Here is a 17,841-nt window from a genome sequence, read left to right on the forward strand (position 1 = left end):
TTGAACTCATTATGTAGCCCAGGCTGGCCTCGAACCTACCACGATCCTCCTGCTTCAGCCTCCGAGCGCGAGTGAGTGCAACTATGAGAGGTTTGTGGTTTTCATCAATTTTGTGTAATTGGAGCCTCCTCATTCCTTCTTACTCCAATGCTTACTCCTGCTTTCTTTTTCTCAGGAGAGCGCTTCAAGTCGTGCAGGCGGCAGGCTCAGGTGTGCTGACCAGGTGCGGTGCCTGTGGAAGCGCCCGAGCCAGGAGGGCAGCAACAGTTAGGAGCTGGGAGCAACATTGCCGCTCTCGCCCCAACGCTGCTCATCGCCCATTTCCCAGAGCGCCTTTCGCTGAGTGCGCAGGCGCCAGCCGGTTCGCGGGCTGAAAGGCGGGGCCGAGGCGCGGAAACTGACCTGCTTCCCATGTGATGGGCCCGCACCTGCTGTCCTGCCCCACGTGTGGCATCCCCCTTTCTCTGTTGGCTGCTCCTGTGATTGGTAGTCGTGGGGACACAGGGTGAGTAAAAACCAACCACATGGCCATGAGCGCGTGGGCAGGTGTGTCCAGCAGCTCGCCCTGCCCCCCCCCCCCCCCCCGTGGCCGTCAGGTCACTACCAGCTCGTGGCGAGGGAGCCAAGTCTTTCCATGCCCCACGGTTACTGAACAGCCACCACCAGGGTGGCTTATGTCTGATGGATGTGTGGTGACAGCCTTGTCTACCTGACAGAGGCTTTGCCACAATGAGGACTTTTTCTTCTCACTCTCTGGGCCTGTTTCGAAATCCATTGGCACCTCTAGTCAGCAAGTCTTTTTATTATTTTTATTCATTTAGTTTGTTTTTGTGAAAAGGTCCTCCCTATGCAGTTCTGGCTGGCCTCAAACTTGCAGCAATCCTTCCTCAGCCTCCTGAGTGCTGGGATTATGCTACCACGCCCAGTTTTTTTCTTTTTGACACAGGATCTCACTATGTAGTGAAGGCTAGCCTCTCAAACTCATGGAGGGTTCCTACCTCAGCCTCCCTAGTTCTGCGATCACAGGCATGCACCACCATGCCTGGCTTTAGTCAGCAAGGCTTTGACACCAGTCCCTCTGTCTGGTTTGATGGAATCTGACACTGGCCATGGCTGCAGTGCTCAGAGCATTCCTTTTGTCCTCTGCTAACTTCATGCATGCCTGGATTTATCAGACCCAGACAGCATCCCTTAGTCCCTGTGGGCAGGGTTCAGGCTCACAGCTCTGCAGTCACCAGCCAGTCCTGACGTTTGCCACCAGGGGTTGACCTGTACCCTGGTGGTGCCACCTAAAATAAGTGACTTACTCATAGTCAACAGGAATGACTGTGCCTCAGGAATACAAACTTGAGCTACCAAGAGCTCCAAAAAGACATGGTTTTTTCCATGAAGGGATTACACAAGCTTTTTTTTTTTTTTTTTTTTTGTCCCAAAAGGAAGAACAGTGATACTTTCATTCACAAATGGTTCTGTTCGTGAACATGAACATGGCCATCTTCCCTGCTCTGACACATGGCTGTGATTTACTCTAGTTGAGATTTCAGTTCCAGACAGCTCTATGAAACTTTTGTGTGCTTTTTAGCACATACAGTACTGTTCAATCCCTCAGGCTCCAAAGAAAGTGCAGTGCAAGCATGGTGGTAAAAATAAAGTGTAGAGTGGTAATGAAGGTGACAAAATAGGCAGAGCAAGATGGGCATGGTGGCGCACCCCTGTAATCACAGCATTCGGAAGGTTGAGGCAGGAGGATCGCTGTGAGTTCCAGGCCAGCCTCAATTACATAGTCCAACTCTGTTCAAATAGACAGAAACAAACAAAAGCAAACAAAATCCCCAAAAAAACAAAAATGAAGAATGTGCAGAGCAAGACTGGTTAAGAAGGTTTTAAAGAAAATGACCATTGAATTGAAGAAAGAAATTGCAGCATGTTATCTTTGTGAGTGATCTGGCCTCAGAGTACTAGATGGGAAAGTCGCCAATCTCAACTGTTTTGAAGAATAGAAATGTCATCAAAGGACCTGATGTGGCAAAAGGAGTAACAATGTTAACCAGGCAGAGGATGCCAGTACTGGAAGAGGTGAGTAACTTTTGTTAGGGTGGCTGAATGAGAAACAGTGAAGCTATGACCTGTGAAACAGCCAGGAAATTGTGCTGTGATTTGCTGCAAGAAACCCCTCTACAAGTGCCACAGGTGATGCATTTGGAGCCAGCAGAGGGTGGCTTGATAAGTTCAGCAAAAGAAGTGCTGTCTACAGTGTGATAAGGTGTAGTGAGGCTTCCAGTCCTGACAAGGCTGCTGCAGAAGCCTACAAGAAAGGGTTTGCAGAATTCATGAAGGCAGAGGGTATGCTGCCCAAAAAGTGATCAACTGCTATGAAATAGGGCTCTTCTGGGAGATGAAGTGGAACAGAACCTGCATCACGAAGAGGAAAAAGGTGCTGCCGGCGCAGGTGGGAAGGTACCTGCTGAGACCATTCCACTAAGGAAGAAGACAGGGAGGAGGTTCACACTGATGTGATAAAACCCATTATGGAAAAATGGAGTCACCCCAGAATAACCCAATAAACAGTTTTGAATCTGATAAATGATGATAATCTGGTCCCTCATCTCTAGAGGGTTATGCAGCGCAGGAAAAAGACAAGTGACATTAGACAGATTTCATGTTAAGATCGACCCTCTGGCTAAGTAACAATGAGAGGAAGCCCCTGAAGACCTCCCCGATGTCCTCATGGAGACTCTCCTTCCAAACAATGAGCGCGCCCTCTTCCTGTCCTCCAGAGGTCACCTCAAGCAAGGTCAGTGTTCTCTCTCCATACTGTACTGTACTTTTAAATATTTTTTGTGGCTAAAAGAATACATCTGGGGGCTGGGGATTTAGCTTAGCGGCACAGAGCCTGCCTGGCAAGTGCAAGGTTGTGAGTTCGATTCCCGGTACTGGAAAAAAACAAAAAACAAAAAAACAAACAAAAAAGAATATACCTGGGCTGGGCATGGTGGTGCACACCTGTAATCCCAGCACTGGGGAGTCTGAGGCCACCTTGGGCTACATGAGTTAGGGGTAGCTTGAATTACAGAGAAAGACCCTGTCTCAAAAACAAACAAATACAACTGGTTCAGAATGGATTAACCTTATTTACTTTGAGCCTTATGGGGAAATTTGATTCAGTTCACAACCAATTCACAACTAATTTGGTTCATGACCAGAATCATGGAACAAATTAAATTTGTGAACTGAGGTACCACTGCAGGCAGGGTCATCAAATAGGCGAACCTCAAAAATGGGGGAAAGGATATCTGCAAAATCCAAGTGCTCTCTCCAAGAAGACAAGCCATCTTGCAAGCAATTCAGGTGCCTCTTCATGCCCAGCTATAAGGTTAACAGTGGGCAGAGGTTCATTGAGACACACGTTTTAAGATTTTCCCCCAATAGTAGTCTCTCTCTCTCTTTCTCTCTCTCTCTCTCTCTCTCTCTCTCTCTCTCTCTCTCACACACACACACACACACACACACACACACACACGAAGTTAGATACAGAGGTGAAATAAGTGGCTATCAAAGGAGCCTAAAATAATAAAATTTATGCTTCTTTTGTTTTTTTGGAGACAAGCTCTCACTGTGTAGTTCAGCTTGGCCTTGAACTCACGGCAATCCTCCTGCCTCAGCCTCTCGAGTGCTGGGATGACAGGCAAGCAACACCATACCCAGCCAACTTATGCTCCTTGACTTCTACTTCATCTCTCCACAAGCTCACAATTCTCCAAGGAGTAAAATTCAAACATCCTGGAAGCTCTGGATAAAAATAAAGCGTCTTTGGAGAAACTGCAGTTTCCATGCCAGTGCTGCCCAAGTTCCTGCCTGCTGGCTCTGGCCCTGCCTCACTGCCCACAGCGCTTGGGCAGCGCTGGTCTGATCTGGGGCGCTCTTCTATGTGTTGTCTCACACTGCCCTTCGGATCCCCCTCTGCCCCGCTCCCACTGAGGCCACTTGCAAGTCAGAGGTAGAGAGCTGAGGCTGTGGCCTGAGGGAAACCGTGGTGAGACAGAATGGCAGGGGTAGGGGAAGGTGAAGCAGCTTTCCTGGGCCACTCAGCCTCCCTCGACCAGGGTGCCCCCAGCTCCAGAGTGGGCTCCCTCCCTCAGCTCTCTGGTCACTGTCGCCCCCCCTCCCTTTATCCCAGCTCTTGAAAGACTCACTACAGGCTGGGTGGTGTTCAGTGGGTGAGGACTAGCGCCGCATGCAGGAAGCCCTGGGTGAGTAAAAATTAAGGATGACAAGAACACAGCCAGTGGCAGCAGTTCCCTGTGGCATCCCACCTGGTCCTTCCAATCCCATCAAAGTTTCAGACACCCTTTCCTCAGGTGCCTCCACCGGCTCACAGGAGGGGCAAGCTGTAAGCCCAAGTCTCACTGTTTTTACAGGAAAAGACTGTGTTTTTGTTTTTGTTTTTTCTTTTGAGACAGGGTCTCACTATGCAGTTCAGGCTGGCCTTGCACTTGCAATGATCTTCCTGCCTCAGTCTCCTGAGTGCTGGGATTACAGCTGTGTGCCACTACTCCCTACTAGGAAAAGATTGTGTACTGCTGGGCGTGGTGGTGCATGCCTGTAATCCCAGCACTTGGGAGGCTGAAGCAGGAGGACTGTTCCATGTTCGAGACCAGCCTGGGCTACAAAGTGAGCTCAAGGCCAGCCTGAACTGCACAGTGAGACCCTGTCTCAAAAAAAAAAAAAAAAAAAAAAGATTGTGTACTAAACAGTTTTCCACAGAGGATTCATCTAGTGTTCATGGAGGAATAGACTATACCTCACTGATAATGCAGGCTATAAAAATATTTTTCTTTGAATCATAAAACACCAAGATTTTTTTGGTGCCAGAAATCAAACTCGGGACCTTGCACTTGCCAGACAGGAGCTACACTGGTAAGCTACATCACCAGCCCAAGTTTTTTTTAATGGAACTGGGGGGGCCGGGGATATAGCTCAGCGGTTCAAGCACCTGCCTGGCAAGCACAAGGTCCTGAGTTTGATTCCCGGTAAAAAAAAAAAAAAAAAAAAAAATGGTACTGGGGATGGACCCAGGACTGCACTACATCCTCAGCCCTTTCTTTCTTCCTGATTTCAATTTTCCTTTTTTAATGTTTTGAGACAGGGTCTCTCTAAATTGCTTGTGCTGAGCTTGAACTCAATTCTCCTGCCTCAGCCTCCCAAGCTGTAGGAATTGCAGGTGTGTACCACCATACCTAGAAACACCAAGATTTCTTGACAGTTTATTTTGATTTTTGGAGACAGGATCTTACTATTTAGTCAGGCTAGGCTCAAACTCTGCATAGCCCAGGCTGACCTCAAACTCTTGGCAGTCTTGCCTCAGCCTCCTGAGTATTGGGATTAACAGGTACATGCCACCATCCAGCTAGTGTACACATTAATCAGTTTTCTGTAGAAATAGTTTCTTTGGCCACTGGGAAGAAGTGGGAGGCAGCAGAACTAGGGTCCTTTAGTCATAATTGACCTTACTGGGAGTCAATTTTTAACTGATAGAAGAAATGCTGTTTTTCTTCCTCTCCAAGATCCAACTGCCACTACCACTACACAGATGGGTGACCACTGTCCAGGCAGATGGAAACTGGGCCAGGCAGGACATAGTTCCCGGCTCATTTTCAGCAGCAGAAAATGACAGGAATTCAGATCTCCCTTGTAAATGGAGGGAGAGCACAGGTTCAGTTTACCTGTAACACTACACTTGCCACACCGGCTGATGGACAGCTGTCCATCCAACTGTCCTGGTATGCTGCCCAAGCGGGAGGCAGCCAGCACAATAGATGGGATCCAGACTTACTATAGGCAGCAGAGAGGTGCAGAGGGAGCATGCTGGGCCCATACCCGAGACTGATGGAGACCACCCTCAGCTGATCTCCTAGTTCCCTCCTGGTGAAGGAATTCCCTCTCTTGGACAGTCCTGCCCACAGGCCAGTGTCCTCCTCAGCAGTGGCTGATTCCATGTGATGGTAAGCATTCTGGACTCCAGCAAGCAGAGTTCAAATCTGTGTGGTTATTTTATCCCCTCCCCTTCCTGCCTACACACTAGATTTGGTCCTCAGCCTCCACGTGCACAAGGCTGGTGCGAGCCTGGGTCTGCCCCTCTGGGTGCCACTTAGGGGCGGTGCAGGAAGCTTGCTGTCACTTGATGCCTCCCTCCAACAGGGACTCCCACTCTTTTCACTGACCATAATTTTTTTAAGTGGCACTGGGGATTGAATTGAGGGTTTCTGGACTGAGCTATGCACATTGACCACTGTAATTCTGAGACACAGTCTTGCTAAGTGGCTGAACTGCTCAGGTTGGGAATATGGGCCTTTACCACCTACTGACCTAATTCTTCACAAAAATCCCTTGCCCATTTTTGGGCCAAAAATGATTTGCATTTCAGGCTAAGAATAAGATTTTGGTCCTTGCACATGTTCTTGTTTCAAAACACATGCTCATACTCACTCAGAAAGCAATGTCCCTGTTAGTTGTAGTGGTGCACACCTGTAATGCAGCACTTAGGAGGCTGAGGCAAGAGGATCACTGCAAGTTCAAGGGCAGCCTGGGCTACATAGTGAGTTTAGGGCCAGCCTGAATGACATAGGAACATCAAAAAAAGTCTCACAACATCAAAAAAAAGTGTGTCCCTCCCTCACCCATATGCCAAGGTGACAACAAGGTCTCTGCAGCATAGAATCATAATTCTTGACCATCAGAGTGTTACTTGCTTCGACAGATGTTGAACAAAATTAGGAAAACACTCCAATGCTGTGTGCAAAGAGACAGTGTGGAATGGTAAGTGCTGGGGTGAGTGGCCCTAACATGGGCTCCAGCTCCCCCAGCAGACACATCTGGCCCAGACTCAGAGTGAGGGCCACATGACCACACACATGAGCGAGACCACAGGACACCGTCACAGCGAGCCACCACCTAAGAGCTTGTCCTATTCCACACCCAAGGCTAGCACCAAACAGAAGCAGCAGACAATAGCAGGTGACTGCTTACCCTCACCTCAGGCACAGTGCAGCAAGCCCCAGCACAGACAGCTGTCCACACTGGCAGAGAGAGTCCCAGCTCTCAGGCCAGTGTGTGTGTGTGTGTGACTGAGAAATCCGGGCTCTGCCAGACCACAGGCACTGAACAGCAGAGGGCAGGCCCAGTGTGGAGCGGGACAGGAACCCAGGTTTGTCCTCCCACTTAGCTCTGACCTGTAGACATCATCCACAGGAGTCACTCTGCTGCTGTGCTGCCCTGAGCAGGCCTCACCCCCTTGACCAACTACTCACATGGTGGGGGTGAGAATGGAGGGAAAGTAGGCCTCTTCCCACCGCCCTGGGCTGTGCGTGATGTTATGGGGCAGGTGGTTCTCTCCCTATCACTGTTCCTGGCCAGCTGGACATCAACTAGAGGAGGCAAGACAGCGCATGGACCCCACACCAGCAGAGGCCCAGGGACCACATGAGCTTGCCCAGCTTGGACTTGGCCTGGCTCCTCTCTCTTCAACAGTTTATTTCATATCAGTTTGGGGGATTAACACCCAACTATATACAGACTGAAGGGGAAGGAAACAAAACAAAAACAAAAAATGCAATTTAACACATGTCCAATTACACCCAAACAGGTACACAACAGAGGACGAAGGCGACCCAACATGCTGAGGCCATCACACATCAACAGACCCAAGCACCCCACAGCCCCTGCAGGTGCTTGTACCCCAGGATGAACCCAATCCCAGTGCAGCAGAGGACGTGTGGGTCTGTCTCCAGCAGCCAGTTTTGTTGGATACGCTGCTTCCTTTCAAGGTGAGCTCACAATGCAGGGCAGTGGGCCAAGGTGGGGCCATCAGGAGCACAAGGAGGGCTGTGCTGGGACCAGCAGTGTTGCCAACTTACAATGATTCTCAAAACTGTGTACAAGTAAAAATGAGAACCACCCTGGGCCAGGAAGCGGGAATAAGTACAACCTACTCTGATGACCCAGAGGCCGGCAGTGTCACCGGCACCACAGCACAGCGCTGCGGCCGTTTCTCATCTGCAGTGTCAGAGTGGTCACCCCAGTGCCTCAGCTCCTCACAGGACACTTTAAATTTTTCAAATCTAGAAGACAGTCGTCTTTCTCTGTTCTCGCTCTTTGGGATTTTTCTCACAATCTTACAATAAAGGGACACTTAGACTGGGGAGGTTCTCCCATGATGAACACTCCACTCCACACACTCACGATGAAGACAGCACTGCACGCTGCTGCACGTTGGGAACAGAGCACTGAGAACTAGAGCAGCCCACTGGTGTTTCCTTGAAGGGCGAACTCTTCATCAGCACAGTCCTCTCCTACTTCACAGCTGGCCCTGCTGCCCGACTTCCTTCACCACTTCATGTCCAGGCTGGTGGTGCAGCGCTCCGGGCTCTGGAAGGTGGTGTGCAGGGTCTCCCGGGCTCTGAGGGAGTCAGTGCCCTCCAGCCACTCCTGGTACAACTCCTGCACGTGTGCACTGGACTCAGGAGGCTGCACAGGGATGTCTGCGTAGATGCCCTCCATCTGGCGCAGCAGGGACTTGTCCATGTGTCCGTCCTTGGTCTGTGCTTGGCCCCTGCCATTTAAGCATCCTAGAAGACACACACAGGTGGGACGGGTCTCACGAAGCTTCACCTCAGAGGCAGAGTATCAGGGCGGGGGAGGAAGGACAGGGATACGCAGCCTCGTGGCCCGAGCCTGGAGCTGGGCTCCCGCACATCAGAGCCCCGCGTGCCTCTCTTTATACTCAGAAAAGGGTAAAACCAGCTCATGGTTTTACCATAACCTTTTAGAACTGGGAAGCTTGGCCTATAAATCTGAGTTCCTGGCCTCCCTAAGAATCACCCTAGCCAGGACAGCAGGGAGCTACCAATTGGCTATGACCTCTGCAGTCGCTGCACAGCCTCAGCGTGTGGGTCCTGTCCTGGGCTGCATGGGGATGGGCAAGCCCAGAGCTGACGGAAGCTCAGAGCAAACGAACATCTCCTCTGGTCACTGCTTACTCTCAGATGTGCAGATGCAACCTCCTGTCTGTGCCCCCACACAGCCCCCAGATCTGTCCTGGTAAGCCCTTGGCACCCTTCTGCCACACAATCCCTGGGTGACAGGACCAGGACCAGGACGATGGCCCACCTCATGCTGTGACTCTGTCACAGTGATCCTGTCTGCCCGAGTTTCTGCTTGCTTCCCGTATTCCTCCACCCTCAGTGATATGTTGTCCCCACTCAGAGGTGAAGATGACCAGCAGGGATCGGGACTGCCTTCTCCCTGTGCCATGTGCAGGCCTCCAGGATGGCCCTTCCCTCCCCTCACTTTTCTCTCAGTGCCCTCACACAGTCTGGGACTCTCTCCTCACCTGCCTGGGTCACTGCAGCCTACAATAGTCCCATCTCCCTCTGCAGCAGCAGGGAGCCATGGTGAGCCCATGCTCTTCCCACTGTCTTCTCTCACAGGCCCTCAGGACTGGCTCCCTGGCCCCGGACCCTGTGCTACCAGACCCAGCTGCAGCATTCCCTTCCGGACTCCACTTGGGCAGCTGAGCAGGCTCGCCTGGCATCATGGGTGCAGGCTTCCTTGTGGCACATCCCCCAGCGAGTGTCTGAGCCTGTCCACTTGTCCTCGTTTCACACCTCATGATGGGGAGGGGAGCCAAGTGGTTGAGGACGACTCCCTACCAGCGCGAGAGCACCCCCAGCCTGCAGGGCTGTCACTGTGCTCACCTCCAGGACATGCAAGGACCTCCACAAAGTGGTATGGGAACTTGCCCTTCCTGAGCTTCAGGACCAAGTTCTGGACATTCCGAAACCCATACGCAGCAGCAAAACGCAATAGAACCTCTCCATTCTTTTCAAGGGTGACCTCCTGGAAGTCTTTGTTTCTGTGAAATGAACAATAAGGATACTGTCGAGTCCTCCTGACTTGAAAGCCATTTTTCAGTCCAAGTTGGGACTGTCAGCAAGAGCTGTAGGTGAACACAGAAGGCTGGGCATAGACCCTGGCAGAGCAGCCTCCTCCCATGCCACAGCCCAAGTACAACCCACTCCCGTGCCCTACTCTGGCACCTCAGAGAGCAGTAGGTGATCTCCTCCACGTGCTCATTGAACAGCTCCTTTGCTGCGTGTCGGAAGACGTGTGCCAGGTGCCCATCTGAGCCAGCTCCATCTTGGCGCCTCACAGCTACATCCTTCACATCTCCAACCCTGGCCAGGCAGACAGAAGGCAAGTCCCCTGTTGATGCTGAGGAAAAAAACCACAGCAGGAGGAACCCAGACTCCAAAGTATCAGGATACAAGGCAGCCACTCAAAAAGCTAAATCCTTAAAAATCCAGAAACTTTGAGGAAAACTGCACTGAGCTTTAATTATTGACATGAAATTTCATTTTGTATCTCACCTAAGACTGCAGGCAAGGTCATGTTCGCTGTTGGTTCATTAATTTGCTCTCCTTCTCTAGCTACATGTGATATGGGGGGACAAGGATTGCACATCTGAGTGTGACGTGAAAGTGTGCCAGCCTGCATGCAGGCTGGCGTGAGGACTCCTGGAGTCTGGCTAGGCAGCTCTAGCCAGTCCCACCTCCTGTGAAAGGGCACAAATGCAGCCCAGCCCAGTGTTACAGGATGTGCAGCTGGCAATGCAGTGCTCCCTCTATGGCGCCCAGATGCGGCATGAGCTACAGGCCTTGGGGCTGTGCTCTGGGTACAGAGGGCTGAAGGAACCACAGCACTGGATGCCAGAATGCAGGACGCTGGTGGGTGAGCTGCAGCCCTGCCCTGCACGGTGTCTGTGCCGCCCTTTTACCTCGAGATCTGTGCTGCCATCAGAGGGGAAGCCCACTGAGACCTTGGCAGCTCTGGTGAATGGCCTCCCCCTCCAAGTCTCGACCACATTCACTAAAAAAGCCACAAAGGTTACTGTGGGTTATGGTGGGGGCAGCAGGGCACAATGTGGTTGGGTCAAAAAGGAAGGCAGCCTGGGGTCTGGTGAGTGGCCCAAGAGCCCATAGGAGGCCCAGGCAACCAGAGGACTTCTGGCAGAAGCCACTTACAAAGTGTCCACAGCAGCGTCCTTCACTGAGAGTCCACTCTGCTCCATTATCTGAGCGATCTCACCTGAAGATGGACAAGAGGCATGAGGACACTATGGAGAGATGGCCCAGGCTCTTCTTCCCTGGGAGGACATTCTACACTAGTAACAGTGTCCCTGCTCTGTACAACCTCTACCAGACAAGACAGTAGCAGCCTGCCACAACAGCAAAGTAGCACAAAACCGAAAGGACCCATGAAATGTAAGAAGAGAATTTCCCTTTCATCTCTGGAACTACGAACAACTGCTCCATGTTGTTCCCAAGCATAAATCTTTTGTGTATGATTCAAAACATGCTGCGCTTATGCAATATGCAGTTACTGTGCAATCAGAACAGTTGAAAATAAAAACCACTTTTTACATTCCCTTCTACACAGTAGTCCCGAGACAAAAATGCTTTCCCTCTCAAGGCACAGAACCAGCTGGAGACTAAAAATAACGTCTGACAGTGCCACTGGTGTGGTGGCCGACAGCCATGTCACAGGAGCTAGATGTGTTATTTTCCACTGTACTCAATGTAAAAACTTCTCTTGTGTCATTTTGTTAGGAGAGCTAGGGTCACAGGTGACTTTCTCTGCCCAGGGATACTATGTTAAATGGGCTGAGTTTACAGGCCAGTTGCCCGAGTGATTGTGGCCAGGACACTTGCCTATCTGGAAGAAGGTGCAGAGAAGACAGGACTCTGCTGCACTAAACGCCACCCTTTTCTTCTCTGGCAGGACATCAGACCTGAGGACCCTCAGCTGTCAGTGCACAGATGGCCCCTGCCCGGCCAGTCAGAGCCCTTGCCAGCGTCCAGGCGTAACTGCCCACTTCTTACCTGACGTCAACACACAATCAGTACCCCGGGCACCAGGCAAAGCAGTGGAGAATCCCTCCTGAAGAGCCTCCAGCTTTCTGTCATAGCAAGGGGCCACAACAACATGGAAAATTTTCTCTGGAGGAAGGTTCTGTGGACAGAGCATGCCATTCTTAGGGCTGGTGCAGAAGCAACCGCAGCAGCTTCTCCTTGGTGCCCAGAGCAGAAAGGCTTGAGGGAATGCAGAGTGGCATCCTCTGCCCTACCCCACCTCTTGTGGCACTGTCTCCCCACAGTTAGGCGGGGCTCCCCTTCCCCATGGCACCACATCAGTTCATGTATGTGTGCTGCCTCACTCCAGACAGCTGTGTGCACAATGGGTTCCTTGAGGCCCAGCTGCCCAAGAAGCCTCCCAGAAAGGACCAGGAAGCCAGAGCCCTTTTCTTCCTAAGCCCGAGTACACGGGTAAGACAAGCAAGGCAGGTGTGTGCTCTATCTGGTACACCTGCCGACTTTCTTGCTCAAGTTACACCCTCGGCCACCCCTCTCTGGAGGCGGTGCTGAGACAATCAGGTGTCCTAGGCCGAGCCACAATTGGGCAAAGCAGGAGCCAGCAGTGATCAAGTGACCCTTGCAGTAGGGCGGAGCAGAGTTCCCAGGGAAACCTGCCTCAGCCACAGTGGTGCAAGGGAATTAGGCAAGTGGTGGCCTGAGGCCAGGCTCCGGCTCACTGTCCCTAGCAGTATCTACAAAAGGCTCAGATCTCTGGATGCCAGCAGGAGATGGCAGGCAAGGGAAGGGGAAATGTCCCACTCAACTCCACACACACCCTGACAGCATGTTTGTAATCTGCCAATGCTGGTGACTTTGTGAGCTAAGCAGGAAAACAGCAAACATCCCCTATGTTAAAATAACAAGGCTTTCCAGGATGTGCGGCTCCAAGAGTTTAGAAGATCCTTGCTTTTGCTGTCTTTTCTAGTCACAATGCCCAGATATGTTCCTCTGAGGAAGGAAGGTCAGTAGGAGCCAACCAGGGCCCGGGCTGCTGCAGGCCATGGGCAGAGGAGGAGAAGGCCTGGCAGGGGCAAGCAGGAACCCCAGGCTGGATCCCACTCTGGAAATCATGTGGAAGACAGGGCCAAGACTCGGGCAGAATTGCACAGAAGTAGCTAAGGGAGCCATGTGGTACCTGTGGTCTGAGGGAAAAGTGAAGAAAGAGGGGACATATGGTTCCATGAGTGACAGCAGCCCGGGGCCCTTGCCAGGTTTCCCCAGGGGAGACTGACACAAAAGCAGGCAGCAGTGTCTCCGGAGGTGGCCCGGGGCCGCCTTCTCTCACTAAGGTGGCCACTGTTTCTACACTAGGTAGAGGGTCCAGGAGAAAAGGTTAAAGAGAAAGGCCGAGATTATGAAAGTGAGACACAGATGGATGTGGCTAGAAGGCACTGCAGGCTCTGGTCCAGGACAGTCCACCCTGCACATCGGGTCATCTCCTCCTGACCCATGCACTTCGCTCTCAGCTTACCTGCCGTTTGGCGAAGTAATCCTTCACTAAGGAGCCCATGACCTGCTGTGGGGACTTGGTGGTGCACAGGTGGGGGGTGACGGGGCGGCCCAGCACCCGCTCAGCATATCGGACCCAGCCTGAGGGAGAGAGTCCACAAGGTCAGTCATTGGCCCCTCAGCCCAGGGAGAACCAGGCCTGCTCAGGGGCCCCAGCAGATGCTGCGGACCTATCAGCTATCCTTTGAGGCCCAGTGGTGGGTCCAAGGAACTGTCAAGACTCAAAGCTGCTGGGAAATGGGAGTTCCCTGCAGGCTCCACAGGGAAAGTGCCAAATGAGAGAGACGTGAGAGCTGGGGCAGCAAGTCCCCCAGAAGAGGGAAAGAGAACAAGCTTCAAAGAGTAGCCACAAAGCAACTAGCAGGTCAGCAACAAGAAATCCACCACACCAGTTGTGAGGTTCGTGACACCGAGCCAAGTAGCCACAGCTTAGGTAGGAGAAAGCAGAAGCTACACGCTTACCAAACTGTGCTAGTCAGCTAGACAGAGCCCTATGACTGGCCACTTTTTTTAGAGCAATGAAATTTGCACTCCCTAAGGAAACTACCAATATGAAATGTGCACTGTGCTCCCTTCTGCTCTGCATGGTTCATTCCTGCCTCCCGAGAAGTAGACCAGAAGGCCAGCTGAGCTCGCAGCCCAAGTCCACTGCAGGAACCAGGTTCGCCCCATCCTCCTGTGGGCTGAATTGGAGAGGGAAGGCAGTGAGTGCTGTGACCAAACCCACTGGCACAACCTCCTATGCATGTGAGGACGTGGCAGCGTGAGCAGGGGGGCGCTGGAGCCCAGAGCAAGCTACTGCTGGGAAAGATGCTGGAGACTGAGACCCCCGAGCGGGAGAAACCCTAGGGCTCCACAACCCCACAGCAGCAACCAAACTCTCAAGCCTTGGTGTCACTAGTACGAATGCTCCTGAATGCTCCGGAAATACCTGGTGACAGAATCCACTCAAAGGTGCTGCAGGCAGTGGGATGGCCCCTCAGCCCACCTCTGCTCTGCAGTTTAGGAAGGGAAAATAGAGTCATTGTGCCCTGTTCTTCACTATACAACAGAAGTTAGTGCCAGCAGGCCCCAGACACGGGCTCTTGAGGACAACAGCAGTGAGCCTACTGGGAGCTGAGTGAAGACTGAGCAGGCCTTAAGCACTGCAAGTTCAGGCAAACCGTGAGAGGTGAAACAAAAAAACAAAACAAACCCAAATCCAATACAAAAACAAGAAAGTTGGGCGTGGTGGCACACACCTGTAATTTCAGCACTTGGGAGGCTGAGGCAGGAGGACTGTTGCAAATGTGAGGCCAGCCTGGGTTACACAGTGAGTTTGAACTACAGAGCAACACCCTGTCTCAAAAAAACTAAAATAAAAAAAACAAAACAAACAAAAAACCCCCACAACTCCTCAAAACAGAGGTCAGTACTAGGCCCAAAGAGGATGGCTGGTGGCCACTGTGGCTGGCTGAGCATGACAGCAGAGACAAGGTGGGCAGTGAGAAGTCCAGGTCCCCAGGGTTCCTATGTGCCCCTCACACTCGAGCCCACCAACAGCAGACAGCCAGCTTTTCTTCCAGTACTGAGCTACATGCCTAGCCACCACCTTTCTTTTTCTTTCCAGTTTCCTTAGGCAGTATCTATGTAGTCCAGGTTGGCCTCGAACTCACGGCAGTCCTCCTGCCTCAGCCTCTTAAGTGCTGGGATTACAAGTGTGTATCACCATGCCTGGATTCCCACCTTTCTTAAATACATTTCATTCTGAGACAAAGTCTTGCTAAATTGCTCTAGCTAGCCTCAAACGTGTAATCCTCTTGCCTCAACCTCCTGACTAGCACAGATTACTGGAATACACTACCATGTCTGGCTCAAGGGTATTTTTGATCCGATTTTGTTACTGAGCACCTGCCATGGAGACTGTGGTCCGTGCCTAGTCAGCCTGCTGGCCTCCTGGAGACCCTCCCTGTCAGAATGAAGATGAAACTGGGCATAGTGGCGCACGCCTATAATCCCAGGAAACCATTCATCCCCCTTCCTGTGCTGGACACTGGACAAAGTTAAAGCCCAGCAGTGTGGCACCCGAGGCCTGTGGGAACTAGAAGCCAAGAACAACTGCAGGCTGTCTGAGCTGCTCTTTAACAAGTTCCTAGGAGGGACTGCAGGTGGCTGTGGTGCCCCAAGCCAGGGAGCCAGTACATGATCACTGAAGGTCCCAGTTCCAGGTACTGTGTGAAGTCGACTGACTTAAGGTTGCTTCGATTATCTTATCTGTCAGCAACAGAGCATGGTAAAGCTTTAGCTCTGAACCAGCAGTCAGTAACCTCTCCCTGAACTTGCGAGGTGGCATAACCCTCACCCAGTGTTAGTTTGGCTAACTAGGAATAGGAGGAAAAAATGCAAACCTAGGAAAACCCACTATTACCCAGAAAGGAGGCCCTGAAACGCAGCAAGTCTCAAGCTAAAGTAGGACAGGTGGCAATGAGCTGGTCTGTAGCTGGTGACTTGGGGACACAGTTCAGGGACACAGTTCCAGAAACACTGTCCCATGTGTTCCCACTCAGCTCTGTTTACTGCCATGGGTGGAAGGCTTGCTGGTTTCTGCATGAATCAACTATATGCATGTCAGCTTTTCCAGTGAATTGAGTGCTCCATCCTAGGTTCCCCCAGCAGGGTCTGCACACGAGGAACAGGAAGTCTGTTGCTTAGACAGCACCTGCATTACCCTGCTGACTGGAACCACAGTGTGAACACAGGGATGAGTGTTTCTCACGCTGTAAAGCTGCCTCTTCGAATAGGAGAAAAAAATGCAAACAAAGCTTTTGTAAATAAGGAGGGGAAGAAGGGTTGATGGGAGGGGAGGGGAATGGGAAAAAAAGCAGCAAGATATATCATGTACAGGTATAAATTCTCTATGATGAATGTTATCATTAGATATATCTAAAATGTACTAATAAAGATTTTAAAAATGCAAAAAAACCCCAAGAGCCTGCCTCTTCCTCCTGTGTGGGGCAGATCTGAACAACAGCCTGTGCTAAGAAGCCACACTGCCTGCAGCATCATGTGATGGGCCCCAGAAAGGTACTCAAACTGGTTGTGGTACAGCAGCACACAAGTATAATCCCAGCACTTGCGAGTCTGAGGCAAGAAGATCACTGTGAGTTCAAGGCCAGCCTGGGCTACACAGTGAGACCCTATGTAGGGTCTTAAAAGAAAAAAATGGTGCTCATGGGAGATGGAGACACAAACATCAGATACCTCCACAGATCACCCAGGAGCCCAGGAGCTTTCCTAGCTCTCAGCTGTGGTGGTATCTGTCCCTGCAAAAACATCCAGAATGAGGGAAGGGCTGAATCTGATCCCCACCAGAATCCCAACCAGAATCCCCAGTAATAGCCACCCTCCTTGAGACAAAGGCTGGCTATGATGCCAGGCTGGTGTGGAACTCCTGCGCTCAGGTAACTCTCTTGCCTTGTCTTCCTGAGGAGCTAGGACCACAGATACATGCCACCACGTCCACCTTAGACTTCTCACAAAGATTTGGGAGTCCCAACCCCAGACTAGCCATGAACCTGGAACTCATAACCAACACCTTCCACCAGAAGAGGCCAAAGACTACGGGAAGTACAGCTTGGTTAATGAGTTAACCAATGCAGCCTCATGGAGAGGGACAATTTTCTCACGGTTTTATAAATGGATAGAAAGCACTTCCAGATTCTCAGCAACTATGCCAACATTTTATTTTATGAACTCATAATCCTCATGATTAAAGGTTGACATGTATAATGCTAGAAAAATGTGAAATCCTTATGAGGTTAAGGGAGAATAGAAACATGGACAAAACCCTGAACATTGCAGAGCCTACAGCCAGCTTAGGAAGCGTAGGTCTCCTACACTCACGAACCTGAGTATGTAGAGTCATTCTATGTGAACATCATCTGCCAGTGTAGTAATTTCTTTCTTCCTCTCTTATGCACAGTCTTAAAAATTTTTAATCCCAAACCTTCCACTTTTTTCCAGAATTGAAGAGTCTGTGATAATTATTTTCTATACCTGATATGGTTTGAATGTCCCTGTCAAAACTCACATTGAAATTTAACCCCTACTGTGAGATACTGAAAGGTGGAATCTTAATCCAACCATGATGTATGGAAATCATCTAGGCCAGTGGTGGTGAACCTATAAAATGCATGTTATTTTCCTTTTAAGATGAAAGACGTAAATGTATGAGCTGTTTTTTTTTTTTTAAACTAAAACCTCACTATTTGGGTTTAATTGCAGTGTTGGTATTCTGAGATAAACAAATGGGTTTTGGATTTTGCAGTGGGGGCACTCATCTCTAAAAGGTTTACCATCACTAGTTTAGGCTAAAGGAAGCCAT

At 50.8% G+C, this 17,841-nt stretch overlaps 1 protein-coding gene and 1 long non-coding RNA gene across 4 annotated transcripts in view; one reads left to right on the plus strand and one right to left on the minus strand.

Annotated features, from left to right (window-relative positions):
* Window positions 1-7,727, plus strand: LOC106146952. Its single transcript, XR_001231605.1, has 3 exons — window positions 1-90; window positions 176-505; window positions 7,643-7,727. It is a non-coding gene; the product is annotated as an uncharacterized LOC106146952 (long non-coding RNA).
* Window positions 7,511-17,841, minus strand: part of Narf (nuclear prelamin A recognition factor) — a 21,029-nt gene continuing 10,698 nt past the window's right edge. For all 3 annotated transcript variants that reach the window (XM_005407191.2, XM_005407190.2, XM_005407192.2), the window contains exons 6-11: window positions 13,441-13,559; window positions 11,937-12,066; window positions 11,079-11,142; window positions 10,095-10,232; window positions 9,753-9,910; window positions 7,511-8,624 (exon numbers count right to left, since the gene is read on the minus strand). In XM_005407191.2, coding sequence (XP_005407248.1) covers window positions 8,383-8,624; window positions 9,753-9,910; window positions 10,095-10,232; window positions 11,079-11,142; window positions 11,937-12,066; window positions 13,441-13,559 — 851 coding nt within the window. In that variant the 3' untranslated portion in view covers window positions 7,511-8,382. The remainder of the gene's footprint in view (window positions 8,625-9,752; window positions 9,911-10,094; window positions 10,233-11,078; window positions 11,143-11,936; window positions 12,067-13,440; window positions 13,560-17,841) is intronic.

The sequence above is a fragment of the Chinchilla lanigera genome, unplaced genomic scaffold (genome assembly GCF_000276665.1).
Source record: "Chinchilla lanigera isolate Chin_1 unplaced genomic scaffold, ChiLan1.0 scaffold00105, whole genome shotgun sequence".
In the NCBI taxonomy this organism is placed as follows: Eukaryota; Metazoa; Chordata; class Mammalia; order Rodentia; family Chinchillidae; genus Chinchilla; species Chinchilla lanigera.